This window comes from Stigmatopora argus, chromosome 14 (assembly GCF_051989625.1).
Source record: "Stigmatopora argus isolate UIUO_Sarg chromosome 14, RoL_Sarg_1.0, whole genome shotgun sequence".
Classification (NCBI taxonomy): domain Eukaryota; kingdom Metazoa; phylum Chordata; class Actinopteri; order Syngnathiformes; family Syngnathidae; genus Stigmatopora; species Stigmatopora argus.
Genome location: NC_135400.1, coordinates 11,756,124 through 11,781,061, shown reverse-complemented (window position 1 = coordinate 11,781,061; position 24,938 = coordinate 11,756,124). Strand labels below are relative to the sequence as shown.

At 39.9% G+C, this 24,938-nt stretch overlaps 1 protein-coding gene and 1 long non-coding RNA gene across 2 annotated transcripts in view; one reads left to right on the top strand and one right to left on the bottom strand.

Annotated features, from left to right (window-relative positions):
• The first annotated feature begins 5,406 nt into the window (after window positions 1-5,406).
• Window positions 5,407-24,203, top strand: fam20ca (FAM20C golgi associated secretory pathway kinase a). Its single transcript, XM_077618015.1, has 10 exons — window positions 5,407-6,330; window positions 6,931-7,115; window positions 9,589-9,667; window positions 19,005-19,097; window positions 20,463-20,578; window positions 20,714-20,894; window positions 20,989-21,098; window positions 21,222-21,303; window positions 21,455-21,514; window positions 22,459-24,203. Exons 1-10 carry the CDS (start codon window positions 5,798-5,800, stop codon window positions 22,703-22,705), a joined length of 1,686 nt encoding a protein of 561 aa, XP_077474141.1. The 5' UTR covers window positions 5,407-5,797; the 3' UTR covers window positions 22,706-24,203.
• Window positions 22,877-24,938, bottom strand: part of LOC144087902 (uncharacterized) — a 62,851-nt gene continuing 60,789 nt past the window's right edge. Inside the window, exon 6 of the long non-coding RNA XR_013304784.1 lies at window positions 22,877-24,424. This is a non-coding gene — a long non-coding RNA (uncharacterized LOC144087902). The remainder of the gene's footprint in view (window positions 24,425-24,938) is intronic.

Here is a 24,938-nt window from a genome sequence, read left to right as displayed (position 1 = left end):
CACTGAAAAATCATTTGAATTTAAGGATTATTAAAAAAGGAGGAACTACTGTATGATGTAATATGATGTCACATCCTCTTTTTTACTCAAGTGTGGTTACATCACCAAACAGTGACGTCATGTCATTGGGTCATTTATTTTTCCCTCAAATGCTTTTTGGATGTATTTTTGCCTAACTTGACTCATTCAGTGCCAAATTTGTGTCCACTCAAGTGGTGGTCCAAACAATGCAGACTCAAAGCCTCCAACCCTAAATTGCAACTTCCATTAAAATATTAAGCCCTGTGGAGGACTATATGCGACAGAATGGGAAAATATAATAAATAACCATACTAAATAATGTTTAAAAAAATCACTAATAATTTTAGTGACACTTCATAAACTTCATTCGTCAGTCATTGGGTGGGACTAACACCATGTAGTGTGTAACATAAACAACAAACCACTTTTGGGCGTAATTTCAGCTCTTTACAACAAAAATATTTACAGTAGATTTCCCGCAAGGATCTCATATTAAATAAAATCTTATTCTATTCAGGGTTCGTTCCTAATTTCCTAACCCTTTATGCCCATTCCACTCCAAAATGGCTACCGATGTGGTTGCTGTTAAAAAAACAAAAAAAGCTAGTTCTGAAAGTTACCACCATTATATCATTGTATTTTATCATCATGATGATTCCTAACAAGAACTTTCCACGGTGACTATCATAAGAAGCAGCGAGCAGCTGTGCCATCAATACGTAATTATTCTAGTCCAATTAAACATGACTCCAATGCCTCTATGATCAATACCCATCATTTTGTCTAATCACAGGAAATGTTTCATCAGGGACGAGCGTCGCTCGCCACTGTAATTAAACCTTCTGGCCTTCTTGTAGAAAGGCAAGAAAAGCAAAAAAAGTCAGACAAACACGGCACGGCGTGCAGGAGCTTGCAAATGTTAACCTCCTCCTTCCCGGCTAGCGACGGCCTAATTACGAACCGAAAAGGACAGAAAGTCGAGGCCGGTGAGACATCTCGCCGTAACGAGGAGAGAAATGTCTGCCTCCCCTCGCCGCTCGACGAGCCGCCGCCAATTTGTGTTGTCTTCTATTTGCGCGCCTGCCATGTCGCTTTACGTCTGGCTGTGTGCAAGCGCGGCCAATGACCCATGTGTCAACAAGTGGGAGCGGTAACAGGATGTGGCCCGTGGGGGACGCGGCCCGCCAGCCGGGGACCGGCGGCCGGGCTGCAGCTGTGCCAAAGTCTTGTGCAACCGAGAAGAGGGGGCCACGAGAATCCGTGAAAATAAACGATGTTTCTGTGCCAATTGATATAATACTATATATAGATATTTAGAATTAAATCACCATAGGACCCTTTAATCGACCTCGTAATATCGCAGCGCTGTCCAATATATCGTATCGTCGTAAAATTGATGTTTTGAACCACGTCTTTTAGACTTGGGTAATATCTGAAAACATTGTCATGCCCTAATTCAAGGGTGTCAGACTCGGGTCGGTTCGCAGGCCGCTTTAACGTCAACTTGATTTCACGTGGGCCGGACCATTTTAGATATAATATTTAGATTTTTTTAAATAAATGGATTAAAAGGACTGGATTCAAAACCCTGAATATTCAGTTTTTTATAGATCTAAAACTGCTTATTTTAGCTTATTTTTAATATATTTTTAGATTTTACAATATTATTTTTGAACTAAAAACAGAAAAAAATGATTAAAAAATTACAATTATTTATTTAAAAGGGGGAAAATCAGGAAATTTAATATACATCTATACTCTTCAATTTAATTTGATCCTAAAACAGAAAGTTGGCACTCATGATTTACTTTCCCGGGCCACACAAAATGATGCGGAGGTCCAGATTTGGCCCCCGGGCCGCCACTTTGACACGTGCCTTAATTGGTCAATTGACAACGAACTGATCGTCAATGTATGAGTATGTTAAAAATTGTTTGCTTGGACTGAAAATGGTCCAAATCTTTTATTGAGCCTTTTAATACTATTTTTTTTAATCTCAGTTTTTGTTTAAACAAAGGGGGAAAGTTTCTCGATTATCTTTAAAAAGTAAACATTTAATTGTTAGTATTTTTAACTGAAAAAAATGAGTTATTTTCCTCCTCTCGCATATTTCAGTGCAAACAGACATGAATCAAAATAAAATACTATTTAAAAAGGACTTTTATGGAAAATGAAGGAGTCACAGGTAAAAATATGCTATTGGGCCATCCCTAGTCTGCAGCCCGATTGCGACATTACTAGAAGGACCAAAATCTCATTATAATGACAAAAAAGCATTCAATTCAATTCTAAACAAATAGATTATGCCACTGTTCCTTTTTTTCGACTTGGTGTTCTCCCAGTAGTTATCGTTCCAATAAAGCCACCTGCATTGCACCCCATGTGTCGAGTGGCAACAGTACATCAAATAAAGTATAGCATCATTCTGCTAGCAGCTCTTTTTTTATTGTTCAGCTTTAAGTAGTAGTCTGTTATTTCACTTCACCCTGCACCTTGACCTTTATGAGCATCCATAGGGGAGCCCGCCGCTCTAATCCCATAATTACCTCCATCCTTTACTTCAACATTGATCCGATTACTGCTTGCTACTTCCAGCAATTCATCACCAAAGGTAGCTTGATTCCCCAATAGTCCATGCAAATCTTTCTCTTTTCATACATTTTTACAAAGTTGGAATCTAAGAGGCATGCGTGTTGTGACTGGGAAACTTTTTGGCAATATCCCAAATGACTCGACATTGGAAGCGACACCTCGCCAACGTTATTATTATTCACTCCGGAGCATTACTTTCGGGGGCTCGAGCGGCGATCCGCTTTTGAGCCCAGCTGCGGGGAATATGCTGGCTATCACCTCCCGAGGCGTCTCTGTTTGACATCCCCAGAGTTAATATGACAGCGTATTACCACTGCAGTCGAGCCTAGCAATAACCTTGACGCATTATTGGATTTGTTTTCTGCTGGCGTGCGTGTGGTTACAGTTTGTGTTTGTTTGGAGATGGTTGTCATAAATTTCCAAGTGGTGACTCAACCGTGCAGGCTGTTGGGTTTGGTCTTCTGCAATTGGTATCGTTGGGTTCATTTGGTTAGAAGCTTTGTATGTTGTTGTCAGGAGTCGTTGTCTTTAACTCGAAATCGATGGAATTGTTTCACGTTCAAATTAGGGCTGGGCAATAAACTTTTTATCTGATCACGTGCGATCCAATCAAATTGTTATACACACAACCTGATATGTTGAAAAGCAATATACAGTATGACAATATTTGCCCTAATTATACTCAATCTGTTCAGAACAGACCACTAAATAAATTCAATTTAAATGAGTGAAAACAGAAGTACGCTGGTTATAACAGCCAACGTTATTTAATTTATTTTCACAATATTTAAAAAAAGTGCTTTATTAAGAGTTAATACTTGGGCAGTTTTTTTTTTACTCTGACAAACATTAATTTTACTCTGCTTAACATTTTCTTTTACTTAATTGAACTACTGGTGAGAGCACAAAGTATTAAATAAAAGAAACATGCCCTGGTATACAATAACTTGGGTTTCCAATTAAATCTTTTGTAGCCGCTAAAGCATTAGCAGATAGTATAGGACACTTGGGAATGAACTCTGCAAACAAACGTGGATTTTTTAATTTTTTTATTTTATTTTTTTGCAGCACGGGGCAAAAGGCAAATAATGAATAGGAAAGAAATTAACAGTAGGGCAACTCTAAAAGAGATAAGTTCCTCCCCCGCACAAGCAATTCAGACCGCTTAACTGTTATTACCCTCCAATCGGCCACTCATTTTTAATAATGCTTAGGAACACATTGGAAATTCCACTTCATGAGTTCTGGAGCCCGACCCTAACTCTTATTAAACGCATTCACTGCTACTGACTTTTTATATATTCATTTTGTTGCTTTAACATTTCAGACATTTGAATATAAAAAAGAAAAAAAACATTTATTTGAACAAAGCTGCATATGTTAAAAATGACAGTGCTGATCCATGTTTTGTATTTTGCTCACTTTTATATCAATCATATCAAACTAATCGTCGTACCAATCCAGATCAATACATCAATATTAGACTTATCTTATCAGTAATTAAAACATTAGCTTCTCACGACATGAAATGGCTCCAGAAAGTTCACTGGCATAGCAGTACATATGGTTCTCTCCCCCCTAAACAAGCATCTCAACTTTCAAGGTCACCCCTGACTTGCACCTAATTCAAAACCCCAGAGCTCAATTTACCGTGTGAGTGTTTGAGATAAAGTGATCAACGCAGCGGGGCCACTGGTCTGATTATTCCCATGCTGCGTCTTGCTGTGATTGGCCAAATCAAACGCTAATATAGTTCATGTGACGCTTGGTATTGAAAATTCATATTCTGTGTTCAGTCCTGCACACCACAATTTTAATATTGTGAACGCATTCCAATTTCAAATCCTGTCACCTTGCAATTGAAAACTGTTTTAAAAAGCCTAGAAACTTTTGCTTGTGAGGCGTTGAATACAGAATCTACAGTGGAATTGAAATTAATTCCTGTATGCTAGCTGACCTCAGATTTTTATCATATTGAAACCATTCATCTTTAACATTTGCAGCTGTGATTAAGTTTTGAGTTTAATCTCAACTGAGCTGCCCCACGGACTTATCTGTCAAAATAACAGTGACTTTGAAGAAAAGTCAAGGAAAAATAAGAGAACATTTTAGAGACCAGACCTTTATCTGAGTTTGTGACAACTATGTCAAACAACGAAAAATTAATATAATTTATAAACTTCTGTGACTGACTGCTCGACTAATGGCACCTACGGGGTTTATTTTCTCTTTTCCTCCCAAAATCTAGAAACAATTCATTTTTAGAGCGTCTTCAGTATTTTCAAGTCATATCCCGTGTAGATATTTGAAGTGGAATCCAAATGATTGCAACGAGTGGCTGAATAATTAAAAGCTCAAATTGGTAGAGCTATTTAAAGTTGAGCTGAAATAGAAGCAATGAAATGACCCAATTAAATTGAACTCTCAGTAGCATTGTAATAGTGCCTTATGTTCCCCTCAACTTATAACGAATATATTTTTGTCGTCCCTACGAGTTACTATAGTGGCATTGGTGGCGAAAGGTGTCCAATCCATTTGAAGTGGGCAGGCTGACAGCGATCGATCAATGGCTGCTGAGTTTAAATGAATTTGATTTCTACTACTGTACAGTGTACACTGTCTACTCCATTAAGATACTATATCGTCCTGGGCTATTTGGCGTCCTCTGGCGCAGAAAGCGAGAAGTGCACCCTTCAAAGATTTCCTGTATGGGAGCTGGACGTGCATTTGTGTTCAGCCAATCGCTTCCTCGTGACGTTGTGGACCGAGGCTGGACTCCACGGCGCTTGGATTCTATTCTCGCACCAATCCACGAAGGATGATGCCCACTTGACAGTGGGGATGCTCGCACCTGTCGGCCGGACGCTGCGTCGCTGATTCCGGCCAAGCTGTGCAGCATTTCAGCGGATCCTTTGCAATTCCCGAGGAATTTTTGCCCCGCTATTCTGGACTTATCTGCTTGGAGGACTCGAATTTTTTTGGGGTGATGATGGAGACTTTTAGATCAACGGGAGGGATAAAGACGACAGACGTGAGCACGTTTTTGCACCGTTCACCTGCTTAGTTGTAAACTATTTGGCCCGTTCTAGATCGAAAATAACGCGATGGGCGTGTGAAGAAGGCGAGCCATAAATCCAGTTGATTTTCGCACTTTCTTTACTTTACGGACGAAAAGGAGCAAACGATGATCATGTTTCGTAAATTCCGAGTGTTGCTGCTCACGGTGTTTCTGGTCGCGTGCACTGTGCACATTATGATCGACTTGCTGCCCAAGCTGGAGAAGGGGGCGTCGGGAGAGGAAGGCGGCTGCCAGTGCGCCCACCACGCCGGCGCGGAGGCACCGGACTGGGCCAAGCTCCGCGTCAGGTCGGCGGCTGAAGCCGGCGCTTGGCCCAACAAACACACCCTGCGAATCTTGCAGGATTTCAGCAGCGAGCCCAACTCCAACCACACGACGTTGCAGGGGCGGGAAAAGAGCGCCGAGACGCCCCGGAGGGGAAGCTTCCCGGCCGGGGAGGCGGACGAGCACAAGCCGCTTATCGGCGAGGGGAGCCGGGGTCGATCATCGCTGCCTGGAGCCGGTGAACCCAGACTGAGGGCTCTCTTTGAGCATCCTTTGTATAAGATTGGACTCCCAGCTCTGACGGAACGAGACACTTTGTTTAACCTCAACACGGATATCAGGTTTTATCCTAAAACAACCGATCAACAAGGATGGTAAATAACTCAAATATCCATCTATCTACATACAGAATCATTCTCTCGGTACCCATCCATCCATCCATCCCTCTTCCCATCTGATGACCTAAGCATCCAGTCCTCCCTTAATCTACCCTTATATACTGCTTATCTATTATCCATCGTTTCACCTTATATAGCCATCCCTTTGCTGCTGTTGACGGCAATAAGCGTCCAAATCATCTCGACTGAGAGGGCCTGCAGCAATTGTAGATGCATGCTTTTAAAGACTTTGGACATTTGTTGGCCTCTTTAAACTGGATTGTTCTGACAGTCATGTTTCTTCCTGTCATTTCTTCTTTGTTTATTTTTATTTTCATGGCACTTCTGATTCACAGCTGGTCATGGAAGTGTTGAATAATCATCCTGATGTCTTATTATCTATTTTAAACCCTTGTTTGGATTCTTGCAATGCATTTGCATAAAATAGGAAAACTTGTATCAAAGAATGACCTCAAAGGAAGAGATTGGGTTAAAATTTGAAATAAATCTTCCTTGTTTTTCCTTGGAACTTGAAATACAAAGACTCGAAATGAGGAAGTCTATAGTCTGAGTAAAATAAGTATCTCTTCTCTTCAGGCCAACGGAGGACCGCAACAGGCAGGATGAGGAAAACGCACGAGAGGCGGCGGTGACGGCGGAGTCGTACCCCAACTGGCTGCGTTTTCATATCGGGATCAATCGCTATGAGCTGTACGCCAGGCACAACCCGGTGCTGGATGCCCTTCTTCAAGATTTGGTCACCCAAAAGATCACCAGTGTTGGTAAGTCACCAAACACTAAAGTGTTCATTCAAAATTTTATACATGTTCTAAAATCCAAACGTCTAGTTCCAAAGATGTGTGTAGAGAATTAGAATGAAAATATCTGCTTGGAAACTTGGCTAATTTGTGTAGTGCTCACAGAAAATGTGTTGTGGTAGTTAGCAGAAAGTAAATGCAAGCTTTCTGTGTAGAAGTAAATGAGGATTTCTGACCTATGACAGAGATAGTCATATATTGAGTATTTCATGATCGAAAGTCATGCCAGAATGTTTTTTTTTCCATTTAATTTGAACCACTCTTCTCAAAGGTTGGGTTAAAAGTTCAATTAACGTTAAAGCAACTGTGTTCTTGTTCACAAAAATTGGTTTTTTTTGCTTCAATCGTCTAGAATTTATAAAACAAAACAATGTTCTATTGCCGTTTATTAAAAATAGAAAAAGGTCTATTCTTCTGTTGAAGAAAGAAATTACTTGACTTGAATATGATACCTCCAGTATAAATAAAATAAAATACAATATATATACTCCAGGAGTCAAAAACAGCTAACTTTTTGGGAAAGATAACTGGAATTAAATGACTTAAAAGCTGCACAATCAAACGTTTTTTCTGCTTCTATATAGATGCCAATACACAAGCAACAGGAAGCTGTTGAGTCCTCATATTGTAGCAATTCCACACGATTTTGACACGCCAGTGCAATACTGCGTAGGAATGACGTGCGTGAGAGTGATACATTCACGCCCTTGTGACATCTTTTGCTTCGCTAAGATCTGTTCTATACTCTTGTGCAATGAATGACGTTTGTCCATGTCCCATCCTTTCAAACCAGGGCAGGCTGGCAGCGAACAATAGTCAAAATAGTGGAGTCTAGAGTGTGCCTATGAGCTTTCATCTAAGGCAACCACACTCCATCATTTTTCACAGGCGCGCACTGCTTTTCTGTCTCTGGGTGACACCGCAAAGCAAAGAGAGTATAACACCAGAACATCTCTTGGGGCGAATGTCACTTTATCTGCCCTCAAGTTGTGCACGAAGTGTCTCTCCGCCTCTCTCTCTCTCTCTCGCTCGGCCTTTTGTTCAGACCGGGATGAGGCTCGTAAATCACCCACGCTTTTGGGTGACGCGACACAGGTGGAAACGCGGGGGATTTATCATCGGAACATGAATCTGATTGCGGAGCCCGCAGCTTTCCGAAAGGCCAGGCGACTAAGGAGTTGCCGCGGGAGGAGAATGTGATTAATTTGTCAACCAACAGAATGTCTGCAGAAACACATGTTTTTTTTTTTTCTTTCTGGCCAATACGGAGACAGATGGTAGTTGAAGTATACTTGTATTGTCATGGCATCATATTGCATGTCAGACTACAAATGATAAAATAAAGTGGGATTTTTTTTCCCTCAGAAAGCGAACAGTGCTAAGTATCGTATTGAGGTCAGATAGTTGACTCCAGGGTTTATGGATATTTTGTCTTTTAATCTTCAAACTTGATGAAGCCACAAGGGCAGCATCTACTGGACCTTGCCTGGACAAATATGGATACTAACTTGACCTCATGGCTTGTCTTTGGCTTGGATCAGATGACTTGACTTTATTAAACTGTTTGTTTTGTTTTTACCTCAATAGCTGCTATTGATGGTGATGATGATGCCAATGATTCATCAGTCAATCCCACTCTTATTATTGGGATACCTTTAAAATGTGTGGTTAGGTTCTGTCTGGTTAATAATTTAAATGGAGTTGAGTAGATACTCTTTTCAAATGAATGTCTACAAAATTATGAATACTTTTTTCAGTTTTGTCATTTTTGACTCAAGATGACAGATTGCAAAATGGCAATCCAGTGGACAGAGTGTCCATCAAAAGACTGATTTGAATGGAAGGGTTAGCCAGCATGTTGCTGTCATGAGATGCTCAAGTTAATGCGCTGTAACAAATGGGCAAATCCTCCAAAAGCTTTTTGCATTAGAGCTAAACACGAGAGCCTTTTGTTAATAATGAGCTGGCTGAAGAGCTCTTTTTGTTGGGATTGCAGTTTTCATTACTTTTCCAGATTAATAAAATGTGATGTAATAACTGACTTTCAGCAAACACAGAATTACCTATTTAAAAAGATGACAGCCACATTTAAACCTAAAGAGTGTTTACAGAAGCAGTCTTTTTGTGATGTCAGTTATACCCATGCATGTGACAATGGGTATTAATTACATCATGAGGAAGGGTGGGTAATCAAGGATTGGTTAAATTAATACTGGGTTTTCTATATTTTTAAATATAAAAAAGACTTTTTTTCTGCTGTGATGTCTGCCCTTTTAACTCATTCACTGCCGTTGACGTTGATAGATGCAATAGATCGCACGTCAATAGCAACCAGTGTTACGGGAGAACCTTTTGTTTTTTTTATTTGAAGGATTTTCTTTTCCTTTTGGAAACTGCTTTTCGTGTCAGGTTTTGACAACTATTTTGTCTCTTGCAGCCATGAAATCTGGAGGAACTCAGCTCAAGTTGATCATGACCTTCCAGAACTACGGCCAAGCCTTATTCAAGCCCATGAAGTAAGTTGATCCAAATTTTACATGCCCCCCCCCCCCCCCCCCCCAAAAAAAAAGTCCACTAAATCTCCTGCGAATTGCTTCCAAGCAACAGCACACCATGGTTTGAGATTAGCCGCGCTCTCCCTCTACGTGATCTTTTTCTGATGTCTGCTGCTGTCTTTTTATGAAACACCAACAGGCTTATGTGTTAATTAACACGAGCGCTGGGCCGTCACGTTGCCGCCGTCTTTGGGGAAATGCCGCAAAAGCACTTTGCACTTGAAAAAGAAATCCGCTTCTTTCAATCGTCCCATTGAATTCCCTCAGCAACACGCATAAACAGCGTCCAGGCCAACTGGGCTGTGATCAAAAGTAATTGCTCAGATGCGCGCTTTGATGGCTTCAAAATTTAGAATGCTTTTCTACACGGGAGTCTCATTGGAGAGCTTTTGAATATATCAGCCAGTGGAAATATTTTTCTTTTCCCGAGCGTGATTTTTGTTGAATGATTCATAGCATAATTTTCCAAGTATGGGCTCTCCCAGCGATTATTATTATTATTTTTTTAATCGTCGACTCATCACTGATTATTGCCATGATTCAACTCATTAGCTCAAATATGAATCATGGGATATGGGGGGTCCCAAAATCTCACTTACTTTGTTCCTGATGTTATTTTTATTCTTCTGGGGTAAAGAAATTAACTAAAATTTGAATATTTAGTATCACGATTCACAAAATAGAGGATTTAGATCATTTTTATTTTTTAATCTAAGATTAACCAACCGTCAAGACCATTGTCGATCAATTTAGTGAATGAGAAATTATTAAATATTTAGTCGATACTGTGTATTTTAGTAAAAATTATCCACAATTAAAAAATGGAATACGTTAGGGGAGAGTTTGGTGATGCCAATTTGATAAAATGAGTGTTTCATGGTCATCCCTCATCTAATTGTGTTTGCCCATTTTTTTTTCATTTTTATGTACATGATTGCTTGTGACAAGCTCGGTTTTTCGAATGAGCCGTGGCAGTTGCGGCAAAACCTAAACCACTGCTTCATTTCTGTCACGGCGGAATGGATTCAATTGGATTTGTAGTTGTTTGTGTGCCTTTTGTGTTGCAACAGAACACGGGTCACCGCTTCATTTAGAACATGTTGACATTGTGTTGTTGACAGCACTTGGAATTACGACATGACCTTCATTTCCAGGAATTTGGACTATGTTTTACTCCGTGTTGAATCACTAATGGATTTCTTTTTTTTACCACGCGAGTAAACCTTACTATTTATCATTTAATAGCAAATAGGGATCCCAATCCATTTATCACAAATTATTTTTGCGACAAGTTAAAAACTAATATATTCCATTGTGTCATTTAATGCTGTACATTTTAGCTGGAATTGTGCATTGGATCAAATCAATGGATGCATTTTACGATCATTTTATTATTACGGTTGTTATTGTGAGCTATCATGTTTTTCACGACCACTGACAACTTAGATCTCCAACCCATTTGAACTGGGAGGGGCTAAAAATGAATGGCGTCCAATCCATTTGACCTCAAAGATCAAACCGATTGGTTGTAAGTTAGCCGTATTGACAAACTTGGAAGTGGAGCATTTTTAAAAATTCCTGTAAAAGACCTAAAAAGCAGTCTTTGGCACTGAATGAGAAACGGTGACTAGGTAGTGATTTTTTTTTTTTTTTTCTTGTGAGCCTGCTGACAATGGCGAGATTTCACGATTATGTAACGGGGATAAATGCATCCACGTGAAGACATAAGGAGCGAGGAGAGAACTCTTGTCATCGAAGGCTCGTCGTCTTTATGTGCGTGCAAACACCTTTTATCATCTCCCCGAACGTTAGCCTCGTAAAAGGAGTTATGACACAAACACCACGCATTTGCAGCCGATGAAATAGGGAAAAAAATCCCACATTTAGCCGCCACGGCTTTACCACACATCTGTTGTTGTGGGAAATGAATTGCCAAGCAATGATATGTAAAGAGAGGCAAGATAATAGCGTGGCATCCATCACCTTGAGGAGCAGAAAATCCAAGTGGCTCTCTTCTCTAAGCGCTTGGACATGACAGATAAATGCAAACAAGTACGTATAGTCGTGCTGTGAATTCATCGCATGTAAATGTAAGCATACATGACACATTTCTTGCTAAGTTATGCACGCAAATAATCCCTTGTGGAATTGTAAAGCATAGCCAAGCATATGTCATATTGTAGATTGAATCTTTTTTTCTTTTCCCTTTCACACACACTTATTAAATATGGTTTCCTCAAATTGAACCCATGAGAGCTTGGTGGAAGTTCAAAGGATTTGAAATCAACTCCTACAATGGAAACTAATTGAAAAGGAAATGTTATTTTCCAGAGTCAAGCTGCTGCTTCTCAATGCCTTTTTCAAGTCCCCGTAACGTGAAAATTGATGTTAATTCAACTCGCCAAACGCAAGACTTGTTAGCACATGGTCAAATCTATAGGGACACTAAAATGTCATTCCCTGCCCAGTTAACAGAATTAATTCAATTAGTTATGCATGTTCTCATCAATTAAATTTGTGCATGTGCGGCCATTTTGGGGATGTTGGGCCTTTGGTTGCATTGAAGAATCAAGAAAATTTTGAAATTGTAAAATCGACTAAAGTAGATCTTAACTTGGGAGGCACTGATGTCATCAGTCAGATTTATAAACATAGGATTAAGTGTTTGTTTAAGGCGCAACATTGAAAACTGTACTACACAAAATGTATTCATTATCTATTGGTCTTTAAGAAGATTTTAAAAAAATCCATATTTACAATACATATCGCAACTCTTGTTTTTTTTGTCACTTGTCAAAAACAAGCGATCGTTCTCTTTTTTTTTTTTCTCAACTGCTCAGTCTGTTCTCCAAGCGGGAGGGTCGACAGTTTAAGTGCGCCACTTGAACGCGTCGGCCTGTCATCTCCCGTCTCTGCTGATTTCCTTTGTGACAGACAAACTGCCAACTCAGACACCCCAAATAAAACCACACGTAGAGGCCACTTCTAATTTTAGAACCCCCCAGCTTTCAACTCCACTTTCTTTACTTCACATGGAGACATCCTCATAAATATTTTACTAGGTCAACTCCTCGGGAAGTGATTTCTTTTTTTTTTTTTTGTTTCCTTTCTCCATCCTATTTCCTTTTCTCACATCTCAGTTCATATACAGGGTTGTGTACATATCAATAAGTTTGGTGCTAAATAGAAAATGACGGGATGGTTTTGGTTCTGACGGTTTTGACCGTTCAAAATGGATGGCATCCAACGTTTTAATTCGGGAAATAACATTTAGAACAGCAGATATTTTTAGTGGTAATGGAGTTCAGCGATCAATGTAAACACATTTGAATTTCAAAGTGGACCTGGTTCACCTTTCACAAGTTAAATGTGTACAAATGTTCACTAAATCAAAAGCTTTAAATATGGCGAGTGCTTAGTCAGTCTTGCATGATTTATTCATTTAGCCCCCCCAACCCATGTATTAAAATAGGCTGTTCTTTAATCACAATGTCAAATCGGTTATCGTTGGTTGCTAGTTACGACTGCACGTTCTAAGAAAGTACTTGTATTTTTATTTTTATGTCTGTGTGATTGACGTTTGCGGAATTGGGCTTTTGCGTCTGGTCCAACTCGCTCGCTCGCTCGCTTCAGACGTCCCACCATGTCATTACATCGTCTAAAATGTGGCGCGGGTGAATTCCCGGTCTTCCCACAAGGAATGTTGCTGGTGCTTTTTAGTCTGGAATGCAGCAATGTACCTCCAGGAGATGAATTTTTAGACTTTCAAATTGACCGTGTCTTATTTGGGGGTGGAAGCAAAAACACACACGGTCTCATTTGATTTATGAGACGAGGCAAAAACAACTCGTTGAAAGTCCTGAGCGCTCGGTGAAATGACGCTTGGGGAGGCGGACATCTAAAGGCTTGGGAGAATGCCGTAAATCAATTGGTGTTGAAAAGACAACGTGCCGTTTATTTGATCAAAATGTATCTTGATGATGGATCAAAAAGTAGACTTAGCCTCAAAACTTATGTGAACTTTGGCAAAATGGATTAAGAAATGTTAAAATGTGGTACTTATCTTCTTTTAAAGAGGATTTTATCACAAAAATGTCAAAATGTCGAATTTAGCAGAATTTGACAAGATACCATGTTAAAATTTCAGTTTTATCGCAAAATTTGTTTTAAAAAATAGGTGAAATTTTCCATATTATAATACAAGGTGAACCTTTTGTCAAAATGTCAATTTTATCGCATTAGAATTGGAAATGTATGTTAAAATGTCAGATTTGTCGTGTTATAACATGAAATTAATCATGGAAAAAATACAATTTATCCTTATAACATAAATTTTGCGAAATGAAAATACCTAAAATGTTGCATTATATTGTGAAATTCATCCTGTTAAAATGCCAAATGTATGATGTCAAATCTATTGTCAAAATTTATCACATGACACAAAATCCAATTGGACATGTTAAAATGTGAGATGAATAATGTTAAATATAGCATTTTGTGTCATCGTAATATGATATCAGCAATACTACTTCCATTCCGGTTAAACGGATTAAGGACATATGACGTCATTTCAACAAAGAGCAATAACTTAAGACTACCGATTAGTACCAAAAAAGTCTCAATAGTGAATGAGTGAAGCCACCACATACAGAGAGAGAAAAAAAAATGGAGTCTTGATTTTGGTGGTGTAACTTTGTCTCTGCAGGCAAGGTGGCAATTATCGTGTGCGACGCAAGTCAGGTGAGCGGAAAACAATCTCATCATTGTGCGTCATTCGCATCCGTGCATGTGCTTATTGTCAAGGCAGGAAGTAGGAGAGATACCCCCCCTCCCCTTAGTCAGGTCCGGTATCACCGAAGCCCGGAACCCGATCCAAAGTCTCCCCCAGCCGGTTACACCCCAACTAACCCATTTAGCGCCCTCTTGGCAGTCTTGGGGGGGCTTTAGTGGGGCTAACAGAAGATCTCCTGTCTGCTACTGCACTAAATAGGTAGTTGTTGTTGTTGTTGTTGTTTTCACCCCCTTTAGATTAGGTGAATAATAGAATACGATAACACTTCTAAGAATGCTCGCTCTATCTTTGAATTAGTCATTAAACATCTATTACTGCTTGAATCAATATGAATAATGTTTCCGCGGTGAGTCAAAAGCAAATGCGCATAAGAAAATGAAATGTTTACTGTAGTCCTCCTAGTATCCAAGGTTGAGTATGTAGATGTATATAACCGCTTAAAATAACTATAAATCTATAACTATAAATAACTGTATGGTTATTTGTATGCCGTATTTTCCGCACTATAATGCAAACCTACAATGAACAGCTGCTTTAACGGTTTCTTTCATTTATAAAACACAATGGATTATTATTATTATTATTATTTAAACACCTGGCCAGTGAACTGGAAAAGGAGTCACTCCACTTTGCTTAAATTTGACTCCAATTTCAACTGGATTCAGTTCATCCTTAAATTCTTGTCTTCCTAATTGCCAGACTAAGGCAACCATTTGAACAGTTCTTGTTGTGTTTTCTTTTTTTTCTGCCCTTCCAGGGCTTTTACCGCTTCCTCATTCCCGGCGGTCACCCACTCTAGCCCACAATGACATCTCTAAACCAGCACTTAGCCTCTGATAGATGGTTTCTTTTTAGAAAATGCCAGCCAACCACAAACCGGCGAGAAGGCTTGACTTGACAGCTCCCAAATCAGCGCCTTCCACCAAGCGCAAACACCTTTGCCTCCGTTGGCAGCCTGCTCGCAAAACGGTTCCCCCTCGCTAGATTTTCTCGTTTTTGTGGATTTGAATGGTGTTCGTTTCCACTCACTTGTGAGCAATTAGGAGAAAGGCATAGACCAAAATGACTAAGAAGGAGCTCCAATGTGGTTTTTGGCCAGTTGAGCTGAATGTTGTGACAGTCCAAGTGCAGAAGCTTAAAGGTTCGGGGATTACACAACACACTCTGAATCTGTGTTTTTATTGAACATTCCCAAGAGGGGTGACAAAAATAGCTGGTAGAGTAAATCTAGTAAACAAGCCTTATGAGTGATTTAACAAAATAGATAAGTAGATTCCTGACTTGTAGCAAACAGATCATGTTCAGTGCCAAATATTCTCAGTAAAACGGATTGGATGTCTATTGACGTCGATGGATAATCACCAGTAATTGGTATGGCTGTCGTTTTGGTTCTCATGAAACGTGTTTTAAATTGGTTACGTTTTGAGATGAGATGAGGCAAAATTTGATCACATAGTGGGGCTGCCCCGACTGTTTTTTGGGGGAAATAGGATGAATCATGGAGTATTTTTAGAATGGGAAGTTCCAGCTAGGTGTACTTTTTTGGTGTTGTATCAAATGGATTGCTGAAGTCATGCTTCACTTGAGATTGTAACATTTCAAGTCATAAATAAGGTGATTTATTTCATGTTTCAATGGGATAATTTTCCTCATTTTAACATGGTCATTTTCACACCAATGTGCAACACTTTGGCAATGGAAATGAAACTGACACTGAGTGCAATGAAGTTTTCAAGTGAAACAAATACTGCGGACCGTTTCGTTTCGCACGTCAATGAAAATTTCCCGCTTTCTAATAAAACGAAATAGTGACTTTAAGGCGAATATTGGCTGTAAATGTGTCCATCGATTTTTCAATGAGTGAGTCAGGTAGGCAATTTATGTTATATGTACTGTATTAGCTGATAGAGGGGGAAAAGGACAAGCCACAGCAGGTTTTTAGCCTTTTTCGTTGGCTCGTTACGGCTGGTTACGGCCAAAATGAATATCGCTTGAACGTTCCAGCAACGTTCGTCCCACTCTTGGTCATATTTCCATATCGACCCAGCGAGGATTAACCGTTTTCAATAGCAGACTGGAAATCCTTGGCGTTTTCTCCTCCGGCTTTGCATAGAATACCGATTGCAAAGAATACATAATTTGCCGCAACATATGGAGGGTATTCTCGGGTCAGCTGTGATCAGGTGTCGAGAAAAATCAGCTTCGTAGCGCTTATGGTATTAGTCAAAATGGATTGTATTCACCAATAACAAATCAGATAAAATGTATAAATAATAGATGACATTTACTCAACAGTACGGTATACAGTAATCCCTCGTTTATCATGGTTAATAGGTTCTAAGACTTGCCACAATAGGTGAATAACCGTGGTGTAGGGATTGTTTTTATGGTGTATTTAATATTATTTGGACTTTTAAAACCCTGTACTTTTATTTAACTGCTGGATGTAGACTCTGATGAATGATCATTATTTTCAGGGTTATTATCGCATGCTATTCTCATTGTCATTAGGACTTGATTGGCATGTTTCGTAGTATGTTGGCATTAAGCTAACAGCTTTTCAAGAACGTAGGTATGCCATTTTTTTTCTTATACACTTAGTTATTGTCTTTCATGTATTTAATTTACAGTTGCAAAGTGTTTTCTATTTGCCAAGCTGTACTCAGGCGTGCAAAGAATAAATACCATTGAAGAAGAGTGCTTCAATGTTGATACATTTGCTCTTGGGTCAGCATATTAGCATACTTGAAAGGCAATTTGAATCCGCACGGGAGTAGGGGGTTAAGAGCTTTTTCACCGAGGGTTTTTGTTTCTACCCACGCATGAAATGAGCGGCCATTATCATGAGTCATCACGGATGGTGATCACTTTGGTTTCGGGCATTTCAAAGACAAAATACAGTTGTCAGGAGTTTTTAGTTATTTGTGATTATTCTTTCTGGGAGCTAACTCTGACTGTAATTTACTGTAGATCATTCACATTCTCATTTCTATCAAATTATGTTTTCCCCCCCGTATTTTATACGTTTTTTGATCATTTCAAATTGTGTACGCCCTATAACAAATTTTGTATGTGTTTTTTTTTTTAAGTACGTTTTTTGTAAAACCGATCTCATTTTACCCATTTCAGCTCTAATCTGCTAATAGTCATGCTTTAAGAACATTATGGGTGCACATGCATTCCCCTTTCACCCATTCGCCTTTTCACAAGATAAATATAGTGCGTCAGAAAGTCCCCTATGTGATCAAATATGTGCTGCGTTGCATTTGTATTTTTATCGCTTATTAAGGGGAACTGCAATCCTTAATAAGGGGAGCAATTGGCCAAAGTATGCATTCTTCAAATTTGCATTGCAGAATATGGAAATACTGATTATGGTCATTGTTGTTTCTGGCATTTCAAAGCTCTTAACGTAAATTGTCAGGCTCCAGCACCCCTTTGACTCGTGAGAAGTGGTTTGGGAAATAAATGAGGAATATGTACTATTAGGTGTAGGTTTTAAGGATTAAAATGAAGTCATCTGAGATTCAAATATTACAGTTGTCAATCCTAGCCTAGCCTATTCAGTAAATCAACTTCAATCTGTTGGCAAGACCCATAATGCTTTGTGAACTTCTCCTTGTCAGGGTTTTGATGAAAATTTTAGCTTCCACCGTCTTACACGGTGATTCTCAATCCTGTTTTGTTCACAGTACGGCCGTGTGTGTAATAAAGTCTACATGGGAAGGCTAGATGGAGAGCAGGCAGGCTTTCAAGGCGCGTAAGCCCCCTCCCGCCTGATCCCTGACGACGACTCCAAGCCATCTGGCCGGAGGAGATGGCTCTCTCCTGCTGACACTTGAGCACGGATCAAACTCGTGCACACACGCGCTTTTATCTGGCGTACATGAAGGGCTGCCATGCAGTCAAGCTGTGGGACTCACAGATAGAAGCTTTCTGTCCAAATTCCACGTGGATATTATTTTATTTTTTTTATCATGGAGGGGTCAGAGTGCATGGAAGGCTCCTCTCGTCAACGCGAGAAAGAGATTTACCGTACTGGCTTCACCCTGAGGTTAAGTTAAGCGTGATGAAAGACGAGAATATTAACAAATACGGTCGCAATGTGCACACGGAATGGAGATGAATGCTTGTCTTAAAGTATTTAACTCATCAGTGTGTCCGATCCATTTTGACTGGAAGGAGTTGGCAGCAACAACAAAAAATCAGCAAAGCAGTAAAAATGATCCAAAAAAAATGTTCATAGAATGAGACATTCCTCAGCCTGCCATGTTGATAATCAAGTACAAATGTATTTATATTTTCTTAAATCAGTGAGACAGTCAAAACTGACCTGCAAAAGTCTATCTCGTGTTTTAAAAACTGTCCAAAAAATGGATTCTACAAAGAATATGACAAAGCATCAACCCCGAGGGTGTTCATTTTTTTTCTTTTTTTTCATGCCTGTTCCTTTTCTGTCACATTGGCCTGCTCGTGTTGACATATTTATTTTTTTCTCTCTCTCAGGCAAACGCGTGAGCAGCAAACTCCTCCTGACTTCTTCTACTTTTCCGACTTTGAGAGGCACAACGCTGAGGTCGCCGCCTTCCACTTGGACCGGTGAGGCATTACATTATGTGTAAAAGTGAACTCTTTCACTGCCATTGACCGTTAGACGTCCAATCTATTTTGACCTCCGGGTCAAAATAGGTTAGACGTCCAATCTATTTTGACCTCCGGGTCAAAATGGATTGGAATTCTAGCCTCGTCAAGGGCAGTCAATGAGTTAAATTAGTGTTGTGTAAGGGATAAAGAACATTTTTCATTGTGCATGAAGGGGTTAAAGTGTTGAAACACTAGCATACCGATCAACATATAAGTTTTTCCTGTAGTTTATCCATTTTTGATCATTTCAAATTGTGTACGCCGTATAACAACTTTTGTATGGGATATTTTTAAAGTATTTTTTGTGAAACCGATCTCGTTTTACCCATTTTGGCTCTAATCCAAATCGTCCTGGTCACGAGTAGCAGGTGAAAACGTCATTGGCAACTGCTAATATTGCTTTAAGCATGATATGCGCACGTACCGTTCATACGTCCAACTTTTCACTATACTATAAATAATATAGCGCATCAGCAAGCCATATAGCGACATGTACAGAATCTTGAATTTAGTGCACCCTGTCCACTTTGGAGGAAAATTTTAGACTTAAGTGCGCCCCATGTGAGTAAATATGTGCCGCGTTGCATTTTTTTTTTTATAGTTTAATAAGGGGAATTGCAATCATTAATAAGGGGAGCAATTGGCCGAGGTTGACGGCTATGCCGTAGAAAAATAGTTGTTTTTATGTGGTAGTGTCAAAGTAATGTGGTTAAAATAGCAGAAGTGTTTGGCCTATCACCCTCAATGGCAGCCAATGATGTCAAATCCTTCTCCGTTTCGCACCTGTTCATCCCCACAGACGGTGTCGCATTAGTAAAAGTGCAAAGTTAATAGACTTAAAGTGTGAATGCTTGAATTGGGCTTTACAACATGAGGGATTAGATGAGCACGCTGGGATCATCTTGTCATAATCGCTGTTAAATTTGTGGATTCCAACGTGATCCTGTTACGCGACAAGGGGGAACGTCGCAAAATTGGAATAATTCCTGCGCAGGTTATTTCCAGTTTACGCTATTTGTACTGTACCTCAAAACGTAGGTAAGCCTATCTTCTAAAACTGATCGAACGCTCACACACCCCAAACAAGTACTCCTTTGTCCGCCGCCCGACATGATGGCGCAGTTCGCGGCGACTGAAAGGCGTCCTCTGAGAGCTTAAGTTTCCTCAACTTTGCTCGGATCAGCGCGTCGGCGATCCGTGTGTGTCCCACGAAGCTTAATCGCAAAGGGGGTCACCTGGAAAAAGTAAATAGCGGGGAGGTGTTTTCCTGATTTTGTCATCCTTAGCTTTTAGGATCACCGCTCTGCTTTGTCCTTTTAGGATTCTGGACTTCCGCAGAGTTCCCCCGGTGGCGGGACGGCTGGTGAACATGACGCGAGAAATCCGAGACGTGACGCGTGATAAAAAGCTGTGGAGGACTTTTTTCATCTCGCCAGGTAGAAAAGATTGTAAAAACAAATACACCAAATTTGAGACTATAAGTGGCAGGTGTCCACTTTTTAAATCTTGACACAAGATGGCTGTGTGGCGTTCTGTTGTAAAATTATAACCAACTGTTTACCCCCACCCAGCCAACAACGTGTGCTTCTACGGCGAATGCTCGTACTACTGCTCCACCGAACACGCGCTATGCGGTAAACCCGACCAGATTGAAGGCTCCCTCGCCGCCTTCCTGCCGGACCTCAATTTGGCCAAACGCAAGACCTGGAGAAACCCGTGGAGGCGCTCCTACCATAAACGCAAGAAGGCTGAGTCAGTAAACATGATTTGTCACTTAAGATTTAATTTTTTATTCCTTTGTTTTCATATCAATGTGATGAGTAATGTTCTGTTTTCATCCAAAAAGATGGGAGGTCGATCCCGATTATTGTGACGAGGTGAAGCAAACGCCTCCGTACGACCGCGGAACTCGACTGCTGGATGTCATGGACATGACCATCTTTGACTTCTTGATGGGTAGGAAGCCACTGTGAGACCTAAAGTCTCGAGCTGCCATTGACGGCGACACACGCCGATGAATTGATGGCACTGATGTCATTGAAACGTGGTCATTCATATCCGGATGGTTTCCTTCTTCAGGTAACATGGATCGCCATCATTACGAAACCTTTGAGAAATTTGGAAACGACACCTTCATTATTCACCTGGACAATGGAAGAGGGTAATGTTATCACTTCTAATAGTATTTGTCAATAAATGTTGCCTTGAGTTCTAACAGTGATGCTAAAATATTTTGGGCAATAAATTCTGGAATAATGTTGTGATTTTTATTTTTATTTTTTTAATTCTAAATATTTTTTCAACTTTTTCAGGTTTGGGAAACACTCGCATGATGAGATGTCAATTTTAGTTCCTCTCAATCAATGCTGCAGGTCAGTCCACGTGTACAAATTGAATGATCACTGTTGTAATATTAAACCGTAGTCGTTTTGATTAGAAATGCAGTCATGTTTTCCCCAATCCGGTCCATTACTGTCACCTGCTGGTAATTAAGTGGCATTAAAATTGCTTTCAGGATTGAAAAAAAATAGTGAAGCAGAGTCCAGGGCTGTAAACATCGGAATTCTAATCAACGAGTATAATAATCAACAATAATGTAAGCGTTAATACGAAAACCAATCATATTTAATGTTGTATTATTTTCCTACTCAAGTTTTTTTTATCTCTGAGTGAACTAATCGGCTCCTTTGTATATCGCAAGCTATTTACTGTTATATTACTCCAAAAATATTTACTATTCGAAGGCCGAAGAAGAAAATGCGGGCAATTTAACGGACTTAATATGATAATAAATAGATTACTAGCTATAAATGAGTCCATCGTGGCAGCCATAAACACAATTACTGTATTATCTTGCATATACGCCGTATTTGTCGCCAAAAGAAATGATGACTGAATCCAGGGTACAGCTTATATGTGCACAAATTAGACTTGCCATGCACAAAACTGCAAGGTAACAAGGATGAAAATGCCATAACGCAAGACAAATTAATTTTGACGTCTATGAATAAAATTCAAGAAAAAAATACTATTTTGCATAAAACGAGAAAAAACTCACTTACTTGTGCCTGCCATTGCTCGCTCGGGGCACTGTCATCTTACCTAGGGATGAAAATTGTGAATCAGGGGGCGTCTTATACAAGAGAAATTGTCCATTTCAAGGCAATTTCAAGGGTACGGCTTATACGCGGAGGCGGCTTATATGTGAGAAAATACGGTACATACAGTCTATTGCTTAATTGCTTTTAATTTGACTTGGAAGTGAGGTTTGATTTTGCTAGCACTCAACAATATTCGCCATGACTCTCTTTTCCAGGGTGAAAAAGTCCACTTTCCTGCGTCTCCAACTACTCGCCAAGGAAGACTATCGTCTCAGCACCCTGATGGAGGAATCTCTCCTCCGGGACCGCCTGTCCCCCGTCCTCATCCGACCTCACCTGCAAGCCATGGACCGCCGTCTGGGCCTGGTTCTGCGGACGCTGGCTGACTGCGTGGCCAAAGAAGGCTACGCCAACGTGGTGGACCAAGACTTGGAGGGCGAGTCGCGCCCTGCTCAAAGGTAGTGAGGGTCCGGGGGAAAACTTCTTTTCATATTCTGCTGAATTCAGTGAATTCTGAGACTTTTCATGGAAACCTCTTGTGGGAGTGTTTATACCAGAGATGGATTTACGGCGACAGACTCTACAGACATTTTGTTTGATCGTGTGCAAGATCTTTTAGTGTCTGTTTGATGATTTATTACTATTATTTTTTTTACCGCAGAATGCACAGACGCAATGCCGTTACAGTGACCCCCCGCTAATTGATTCACCAATATTTGTTTGTTTACTTAATGATCACGACGCAATAGGGAAATTCTATTTTAGTGAGAAGTTGGTTAAAAAATGACATAAGGGCATGCCACTAAGAAAGCCTTTTTTTATTCCAGTAGATTCACTTATAAAATGATGGTATTATGTGGAATGGATTTTATTGTTGCCACTATGGGGAAATATATTTTTAGGTTGTAACTCACCATGGAAAAGGTAAAAAATAAAAATGTGGAAAAGGGAAAACAAAAGTCGATAAGTGTGAAATCAGGGAAAATTAAGTCAGTATAAAAGGAACAGAATAAAATATAGACTTTTTACTTACTTAATCTCACCATGGGGAAATTTACTTTTCAAGCAGCCAGTCTGCTTCCCAATTCCTTTAGCTGTAAAAGGGAAAGTGAAAGGTGAATAGTATGAAATTGGGTAAAAACACATAAGCAAAAGAATCAAACTGGTATAAAAAGCACTTTAATGATGATAGACATCCCATTAATTTGAACTAGGAAGGCTGCAGTTCATGATCATGTTTCAGTGAGTGTTTGGATGTCAATCACAATTAATAGCTGCCAATATTTTAACTAAATTCTGCCAATATGCGGGGGTCCACTCAATAAGCTTTACTAGCAAGTACAACATGGATTTTGTGTTTTTCAATTCCCTTCCACGTTCACATGAAGTGCCATCGTGTTTCTAATCATGTTCTGCCAAATAGTATACAAAAACAATGTACAACAAAAATTCATAACTTTTTTTGTTGAAAACTTGCCTTATTCCACTTGGGTTTGTCATACAAAAGGTTTCTGTTCAGAATTCATAGTGCAGTCTGTTTAAATTAAAATGTTTACATTCAACAAAAAAATCACTTCTAGTCATTAAGTTTGAATACTGACCTTTGTATTATTTGCGCTTCAAAACAGATTCCTAAGTTGTTTACTTATTTCACAAAAAATGCTGCAGATTTGTGTCCGTTAACATTTTATGTGAAGACTCCAAAAGACTATTTCTTTTATTGATGAGCCGCCAATCAGATCATGCAAATTACTTGTCGAATGTCGCTGAGGAATTCAGTTCACGGATAACTAAATTTGAGAAGATTTTCACGCACAGAGACCACGATAACGAGGCAGTGCACTTTTCAGCCGTCAACCCTTTGTAAATACAAAGATCTAGCAAGCTGCTTTTCTGCTTTGTGACTGTGAAAAATCTGTTTACTGAAGTGTCCAATCCAAATAAACGAGAGGAGAAACTACTTTGTTTGCCAATATTAGGTCTAACCTTACGATAAACGACTTGCAGTTCAAATTGATTGGACGTTTAGTGTCATCAATGGCAAGTAGAGAATTAAAAGTCACTCACTTCTGCTGTCCGTGGTGCTGAAATCCCATTCAGTGTTGCGTGCATGTACTGCCATCCTTGTCCAGCAGAGATCAGAAGTGTTCCGTAAATTCTTTAGGGAAACTGGCCTTCACACTACGTGGCAATAACAGAAAATAGTCGCTAGGTATCACTGTATTTTCGAAATTTCAGCCAACTTGCTCTGTTTCTGCTGGTGGTGACTCGAGCACTTTATGATTTTTGTGTCACAATTCCGGTAAGATCTCAAATTGTCACAATCTGATATTTACTGTTCATCGTATCATATTGCAAAATATCTGTTTGAACTAATTGACCATCCACGTCACAGCTCGTCATCGGATTGAGCCTCTCCTGCCTGGTAACATCACTGTCCCTCTGGTCTCCATGGCAACAACGCACCCCATCACACACATTCCCATTGATCCGAGGTGTGTATGTGCGTGTGTGTCTTTTCCCCCCACCCTCTCCGTGAGCCTGACCCACGCCTGCACGTCCCCCTGCAGCCGCCCCCTTAGGCTGCAGAGCCCTTGGGGGTGAACTTGAAGGGCGCCAACGCACTTCAGTCAGAATACCTGCACTGAATGCAAAACGTGCCAATTAGCCACCACGGTGCAAGCGCCATCCTAAT

What these genes read in the sequence shown, in the direction of transcription:
- fam20ca (XM_077618015.1), top strand. Translation starts at nt 5,798, where the DNA reads ATGATCATGTTTCGTAAATTCCGAGTGTTGCTGCTCACGGTGTTTCTG. An exon ending in ACAACCGATCAACAAGGATG is followed by an intron (nt 6,331 to 6,930) that starts GTAAATAACTCA and finishes TCTTCTCTTCAG; the next exon opens with GCCAACGGAGGACCGCAACA. An exon ending in CATCTTTGACTTCTTGATGG is followed by an intron (nt 21,099 to 21,221) that starts GTAGGAAGCCAC and finishes TTCCTTCTTCAG; the next exon opens with GTAACATGGATCGCCATCAT.